The sequence below is a fragment of the Tyto alba genome, unplaced genomic scaffold (assembly GCF_018691265.1).
Source record: "Tyto alba isolate M040663 unplaced genomic scaffold, T.alba_DEE_v4.0 Super-Scaffold_1, whole genome shotgun sequence".
NCBI classification, from domain to species: Eukaryota; Metazoa; Chordata; class Aves; order Strigiformes; family Tytonidae; genus Tyto; species Tyto alba.
Window position 1 is genome coordinate 24,957,372 of NW_024881261.1, and position 8,008 is coordinate 24,965,379.

At 43.0% G+C, this 8,008-nt stretch overlaps 1 protein-coding gene across 1 annotated transcript; it reads right to left on the bottom strand.

Moving 5' to 3' along the window:
- Window positions 1–5,830: 5,830 nt before the first annotated feature.
- Window positions 5,831–7,767, bottom strand: LOC104357101 (dual specificity protein phosphatase 13). The gene is made up of 3 exons (XM_009962466.3): window positions 7,619–7,767; window positions 7,108–7,325; window positions 5,831–6,030 (listed from the first exon to the last, which is right to left on the bottom strand). The coding sequence occupies exons 1-3, from the start codon at window positions 7,765–7,767 to the stop codon at window positions 5,831–5,833; spliced, it is 567 nt and encodes a 188-aa protein (XP_009960768.3).
- Window positions 7,768–8,008: the final 241 nt, after the last annotated feature.

Here is an 8,008-nt window from a genome sequence, read left to right on the forward strand (position 1 = left end):
TGCTTCGGGTTATTGTAGCTGTGGCAGAAGTCCTGATGCTGATGTGTTTGCTCAGTAACAGAAACATACTCTGTTACTCTGAGTATTGGGTTGGGCCCTAAATGCAAAAACTCTCTCTATTCCCCCTTTCTGCCTCAGGAAGATCCCATGAAACCTTATTGTCAGGTGTTGTTCATATTTATCTTATCAATGTTGTCAGAATAAAGAAAATTCTATCTGTAGCATTTTACAAACTTCCCATTTTACTGATTGCAGTCTGCAACTCGTATTTAAGCTCGATATTAGTGATCAGCTATTGCATTGACAAAGCTGTTTACATTTCTGGTCCTGTTAGCTGAATGTTCTCAAAGTTCATCTTTTCCCTACTACATGTACACACTGTTGTTATTTATACATTTTTGTCCCACCATTCTTTTTTTTTTTTTTTTTTCCGAGAGACAGAATGTGATTGAAAAAACCCATGCAAGAATAATTTGAAGCATATATACTCCCAGGCATTAAAACGAGATCTTAAAACTGAACTTAGAAGAATGTCTAAAATCAAATAACAGTGTTAAGACAATACAATTTCAGTGATTTTTATACAGTTGTAAATCTTTGCTTTTACTACCTGTTGGGCTCAATTCTGCAAATCCTTATTTCTCCAGATGGTTCTAATAAAGTAAAAAAGTTAATTTCCAAGTATATTTACGAGGTTTAACTGGAAAGACAAAGGCTGGTTTCCCACTCTCATCACCAAAGCAGAAATTCAGTGAAGTACTGCGTGTTGTGCTGGCTTCTGCCTTTCCACACCCTGGGCCAGACCAGCACAAGCGTGTTTCTGGGTGCCCACCAGTGCCTACCAGTGGGCAGCCACCTGCTGTGCATAGGGCTCATCTGCAGGGTGTCATGCTCCTGATTAGAAATGCGGTGAGATTAGGATCAGGCTGCAATTTGTAAAAACAAGTTTCGTAAATGCAGATTATTTCCCCAGTGTCATCTAGCTCACTTCTAGGCTTTGCTTTTTCATAGCTAAAATAATGTCCACTTTTAGCTGTAATTAATGGGCAATTAGCCAAAGGATCATTAATTCCTCCTGCTTATCTCATTTAGGAAGTATTGTACTTGTAATTTCCAGATATTTCAACAAGTTTTCAACCTGCTGGTGGTAGAAAGAACTCGTTTTGGCATAACACTGGGCACTAAGCATGTTGAATGCAGATGGCTGCATGCTTTCTCCCTGCTCCAGAGTGAAACAACAATCTGCACAAATTTGAGAAATAATCAGTGAAATCTGCTGTCATTCAGAATATCTGTATTTTTTTGGTCAGAAATTTCAACTGCAAATCAAGTTGTCATACCATATGAAGAGCAAAAATTAGAATACTATTTTCAATGTGAAAATTTCCATTCTAGTTAAAATTAAACTGAAAAAGGTAAAAACCAATCATAGTTCTATTTTAAGGCTACTCAGGATCATGAGTCTGTCTTGTGCTTTTTAAGGTAAATGTTGCAGCATTTATAAAATCTGTATGTTGAATAATTATAAAAGAATGTAAAGAGAGTCTTACTCTCTTTTTAATTAATTTTATTCTCTTCTGTAGTTTCTTTCCTTAACGGATAGTCCTTTTGCTTTCTTCCATGCTAATCTTAAACCTATTTTAAGGCAACAAAGTTTAACAACGCTAACTAAATAAAGTAGTTGGATAGCATATGTTAACAAGTGCTGTATTCCCCAGCACTTCAGAACAGCTCAGCCTCAAGTAACACTTACATATTGCCTATGTAGAGATTAGGTCACTCTTCACCCATGTGATTTAATTCCACCTTGCAGCTGTCCAAAATACCTGGCAGTTCCTGGGCAGAGGGAGTGCCAGGCTCAGAGCATTCCTGGGCTGATGGGGCCTGACCTCTTCAGGCGCTGACCCCTTTGGTGGCCACATGTAGATTTAGGCAGGGGAGAGCCGGCTGGCCACTGCTGCTGCAGAATCCATGGGGGAGATTTTTTGCTGAAGCGTGCTCGTTGCTGCCGCTTGATGTTCCCAAGCAGGTGGCTGCCTCTAAATACAGAATGCGCCTCGACGCCTCCCCGGATTAGCTCAGCGCTGCGTCCCTGATGGAACAGGGAACAGCCACAAAAACGAAAAGTCTGCACTAGGCGAATCTTGTGCAAAGAAAACGCTACTGCCTTCCCCACGTAAGCTATATTGCTGTGCCTGCCAGCGTAGAGCTTTCTCTGTGAAAGAAATGTCGGTCGACGTGGCTGAGACGCAGTCCCAAATGCCTCATGTGACCCAGTTCTAATAATAAGCTACCAGGAAAGAGGGAACAGCTCATTTTAGGGGTAAGTTCAAAATAAAGACCATAAGAGCAGCTGTCCTGGGCCTTACCAAAGCTCCATCGAGCCCACTGTCCTCCGCCTGACTGTGGCTGTAAGTGGATGCCTATAGAAAATAAGATCACAGAAGCATGAATTACGCTGCTTTCTAATCCCAGCTTCCAGCCAGCTGCAGCTCATGAACTTCCAGATCTAGATGGAGTTTCTAAGTATTTGGTAACCCTGAATGGATCTCTGTCCCATAAACTTTTCCAGTTACCCCTTGAACATTTATAGGCTTTTACCCTCTGCAGCATCCTGTGGCAAGGCATTACACAGCTCGCCTAAACCCCTCTTCTTATTTCAGACCTGGCTTCTACTGGCTTCATCTAATGCCTCCAGTTCTTGTACTGGGAAATAAAATTAAGGGAAGTTTCCACTGGAATTTTACATGGCTCCCTTCAGGTGACACTGGTTTCATGATAACTTCAAGCAGACTTAAGTCTGCCACAGCTGTAGCTGGGACAGTTTCTTTCACTGTGCTCCCTGCTCACAGACAAACACTGGCAGCCTCCGCTGAGCTGGCACTAGTCCTCATGACCCACTTGGTAAGGTGGCTCAGGAATTGGATCTAGGTGAAAATTGCTCTCAAAGGAACAAAGAATTTGTTTTCAGACCCTCTTCAGAGGAAGTCTAACTCTTCTTTCTGGTATAGTCCTTTCTCATGGGAGGAGCTCATTCCTGAACCATATGCACTCTGTTGTGGACTTTGTCAAATGCATTTTTCAGCTAAACAGTAAATGAAAAGGGACAAAGGCAGTAAGCACAGACTGAGGAAAGACCCATGATAAGGCAAGCCTGGGGCAGGAAGGCCTGTGCACCTGTTTGTTGCAGAGGATTTGGGAGGTAATTGGCTCCTGGTCAGGCTGGATATCCAGTTCCTGTGGTCTGCTGGGAGGGTACACAGGCACCGCTGCATGAGCCATGGTGCTCTGGCCAGCTCAGCAGGTACCCAGCTTGCCTTTAGGTACTTAAATATGGGACCCTCCCTCAGTTATGAGTTAACATTCAGTGCCTTTAGTCTTCCAGGTTTTGTAGACCCGGTCAACAGATGTGCATTTTCTGAACAAAGTGTCGCTGATGAGGCAGTATTTTTCTTTTGTTTTGATTCCTTAGTCCAACTGGCCAAACCAGTATTTCAAATGCAAGTTTTCCAACTGATAGTGGAAACAGTGAAGTAGTATTGTCACTTCACGTCATGACCTGAACTATGGGTAGTGTAAGTGACAGGTGAGATGGTCTCTTTTCCTCCCAGCACATCACAGCAGACCATGTTTTCTATTTCAAGAAGTTACGGGACTAATTCTACTGCTTTTGCTTATGTTGACTGGAATCCAAGCAGACCTGGAGCCAAAGTTAAACTGTGTATAAGGAAGGGAGCAATACAGGGAGGCAGGAAATATAGGCAACATTAACTCCACAGATTAAAAACACTTCTGTGATTTGTCAGTGTCCTTGAAAAGAGTTTCTAACTAATTCATTCCCTCCACTGGGGTAAGTAAGTCTTGCTGTACAAGATCACTACCGTGTCATTGGTAGCATGGCTGCCATACTGACTCAGCTTGGCTCTGTACTCTTCTCTATCCCTGGTGAAGCAATACTCTCCCAGGAAGAGCAGTATCTGCGAGAGCAGGTACTAATTTACAACAGGAGCAGCTTTCACAGCTGTGGCTTTGTGGGACAGATGTTCAGGGGCATGCAAAGCATTACCCTGATGGGAGGCTCCATTAATCTTGCTCACATGTGTCTAATTTTGCCCAGCCTAAAGCCATTAAGATGCATTATTTCACTCACATGAATTTCAGATTTTTCAATGCCATGTCTTCAAAAGGTTTCCAGAATAAAATCTACTGTAATGTGAATGAAATATAAATTATAATGAAATATTAACTCATATAAATCCCTATTAACTCTAATGGAGAACTTCAAAGCAAACCCAGCTCCTCCTCCACCACTCTGCTGCTTTGTGAGGTATAAAGATTGTCCTTGCACTATTGGGGTTTAAATGTGATTTTCTATTTGATCTTTTTACACTACAATGTCTTCTCTTTCTCTCGTCAGTGGAGCTGTTTGGCAAGATTTCGGAAAATCTGAACAGACAGTCGAACAGACCTCTGAAAGGATCTTAAAGATGCTTATTTTGCAAGGGATTTGTTACACTGAAATAGAGAGGGATTTCTACATTCCCATAAGCGCTAGGCAGAATCAGCATTCATGTCATAACCTCTCCAAGAATTAAGGAGGATAGGGGGCCTGGGAAGGAAGAGGTTCAACTCACAAGTCACCACTATTTAAGTCTTCTTCTAACCTTTCAAGTCTCTTCCAGCAGACAGGAAAATGATCAGAACTGATGCTTCAAATACAAACAAACAAGCAGAAATGTATTTACTTAATCTGGCAGGTAAGGTTTATAAGGTCAGCTAATCAACGAATCAAGCCAGTAGCAAAGGGCAAAAATAGATTTGATTATCGCTTCATGGTTCACCACAAGGTAACAAGCTAATTTTCAGGCAGAGTGGGAGCATGAATTTCAAATGCTGTTTCTGTATTAAAAATCACATTGGTTTAAGTATTGATTAACTGGCGACAGGAAAAGTGACATCCTCAAAACAGCTTAAAACTAATTTGTATCAATTAAGCCTAGCCATTGATCTAAGAGAAGTTCCTACCTAGTTTAAATCAGGGATGAGTCAAAGCCACTTACACAGAACTGATTTAGGATAATTTGGAAGGAAGTGAACTAATGAGTTCAAGCTCACAAAATTCTTTGAAGATCTGACACATTTTTTTAATCTCCTCAATATACTACATAATATACATTATCTTGCTGAAAACATATTTACACAAGAAAAGGTTTGTGGGTTTGCTGACCCAGAGACTGCAGAGAGAGCTGCACAGAAGATTATTCTGCTGGTGTGGGTCTTCAGGCTGCCACAGCTTTTTGTAAGCACTGCGATAGTTAGCAGACCAGTGAAAGAGGAATGTTTCTGTAGTGGTGCTTGGGCTCTTAAGAAATTGCCCTTGCCACATCACCAGGCCTGGAACACAAAAAGCTTTTCTTACGAGAGCATGCATGTGAAAACAGTAACCAAACCGAGGAAGCTGGTTATGTTTCACTCCCAAGTAAAGGGGACTCAAACATATTGTACAGCTAGATGCAATTATGGAAATTTCCTCTGGCATTAGCACAAACCAGGAACAAACTCGGTCCATCTTAACCACTGCAGTGGAGCCATCTGGTAGCACCATGTTAGGCACAGCAGCTCTGCAGCACACAGTGCTTACGGTGCTGATGTTGGCTGTGATAGCCTTGGAGGAACTGAGGAGCTATCAGAATGAATCCATTTACAGTTCTTTTCTTTGATGCATAATTTTCTTCATTTTTCCAGCATGCATTGATCATAAGAAGATGTATATACACAATGACTATGAAGGCTGAAACTTGGAAAAGTGAATGTAAATGGGTTTGCCCTTTCAGCAGTCCTTCTTTTGTCGTAGCTGAACATCCAAATTTCGTAGGTGTTTCAGAAAGCCACGATTGGGTGAAATCCATCGGTGTTCCTTCACGGTTTTGATGGCCTCAACCAATGGCAGGTGATGATTTATCATGAGATATGCTAGGACAAGGGAAGCTGACCTGCTTACTCCAACTGCACAGTGTACCAAAATTTTAGCTGGGTAAAAAAAAAAAAAAACAAACCAAACCATAGAAGAGAAGCAGTACAGTGGATGAAGTATTTGAAGGGAAAACAAACCCCTTTTGCTTTCTCCCGCTTGGTCAGAGTGACACCACAAACATTATGTATTTCTTATCTTTCTGAGAGAGCACATGAAGTGCTAATGATTAAGTCTAATTTGCAATTGTCACACTCACTTGGATCTCAGAAACACTGGTAAATCAAAGAAAACCCTGCTGAAGCAATGAAGCTGTTCTGTTGCAAACAAAAGGAAAATCAGACCCACTGATTTCATAGGGTCTTACTTATGTGAAGAAGAATGCTAAAATCTGGCCTGAAAGGATGGCACTAACTCATTACCCTCCAAGAAAAATGACTGGCCTAATCAATAAGGCAATTTGCTGCAACTGTAATTCTCTTTTGAAGGCAGAACTTGTGATACAGACTGAGACGGTTCCATTAATGCCAGTTTACTCATGCTAAGAAATGGTCTTTTATGTAATACAGGTTAATTAGTATTTTATTGCACCAGTGCCAAGAAACTCAGTCTCCTGTGCAACACACTATAAATCTCCTTGAGTAAAGGTAAATCTCATGGGCACAGCCCTGCAGGCCCTGTTTCCTGCAAGAAGCTCATCTGCAATATATGAGCCTCTTCATGCAGTTTGTGGCAGTGGAAGTCAGACTTTTGTCTCTTTATTCGTTTGTTTTTACAAATACAGTTGCCATAGAAGAGTCTCAAAAGAGGGTGCCCATTTTAAATATATGTTTTTGCTTCTCCCTTTTTGAACAAGCCTTTCCTTCCATATATTTTTCTCTCTATTCTGCCTCCTCTCCTCTCTGCCCCGCTCTCTCTCCTGCACTGTTCATCCCTTTTCTCATGTCAACTTTTTGGGACGTAGTTAGAACTCCATACATGTACCCAGCACTCCCTCCTCCTGCCACCCACCCTGCAGGTGACCAGCAGCTGACAGGAGACCATATAGTGACTTGTCCACCACTGAGCTCATGGAGCTGACCTGTTACAAGATTCTGCCAACTTGCATAACAATGTGACCAACAATAATTCCATACCTCCTGGTGTGTTCAAGGCATTGTGGATAAATTGCGCTGCAGAGAAAAAGAACTGGCTTATATCAAAGCTTGGGAGGTCATGGGCTGGTACACCATAATAATCAATGGTCGCTCCGTAAAAGTCCGGGCCTCCTTGGCTGTACGCTGTGCCATGAGCAGCATTTAAAACATGGGTCACACCCATCTTCCACAAAACAAATCTGTTGTGAGCTGTTACTCTAAGGAAAAGACAAAGAGAAACAAATCAAAACGGGTAGAAAGATATTCACAGAGCAGAAGCGCTGCGATTGCATCTCCCAAACCATTTGCTGGAGTGTCAGCCTGTGCATTGCTTCTAAGGGCTAACTGAGAAGCAAGTACCAGTTTAGTCATAATTTTATCTTGGAAACCACACTGACTGCAGTGTAAATGACAGCAATTAGCAGAACTATCAGCTGTCTAAAGCTGCACCTATGAGGCATACTAACAGACAGAATGTATGGCAGCGGTGTGTCCATAAAGCTGTACTTACAGGTCTCCTAAGAAGAGATTAGGCCATACTTCATCAACGTGGTTGCAAGAGGGCTGCCCGGTGTTCAGGAGCTGCTCAATTTCTTTAAGGGAGGGGATGTCCCCTGTGCATTTGGGTTGCCCTGGGTCCAGCGCCTCCGTCCCAGACATGCCGAGAGCCAGGGAGAGACGCTGCTTCCACCAGCCAGAGGCCCGGCGCTGGGCGCTGGGGTGCTGCCAGACCCGGGGGTGGTCAGGGGGGAGGCGGGGAGATGGGCTGGGGCAGGTGCCGGGCAGCAGCTCCTGCTGCCAAGCCAAGCCGCCCTTGTCCTGCGGCGTCCCCCAAGTCCCCTCCCCAGGGCTGGCGGCTTGCCTGTGCATTGCCCTGACTGGCACAGCCCGGTGAAAAAGA

What these genes read in the sequence shown, in the direction of transcription:
- LOC104357101 (XM_009962466.3), bottom strand. Translation starts at nt 7,767, where the DNA reads ATGTCTGGGACGGAGGCGCTGGACCCAGGGCAACCCAAATGCACAGGG. An exon ending in AATCTCTTCTTAGGAGACCT is followed by an intron (nt 7,326 to 7,618) that starts GTAAGTACAGCT and finishes TCTTTTCCTTAG; the next exon opens with AGTAACAGCTCACAACAGAT. An exon ending in TGCCTTGAACACACCAGGAG is followed by an intron (nt 6,031 to 7,107) that starts GTATGGAATTAT and finishes TTTTTTACCCAG; the next exon opens with CTAAAATTTTGGTACACTGT.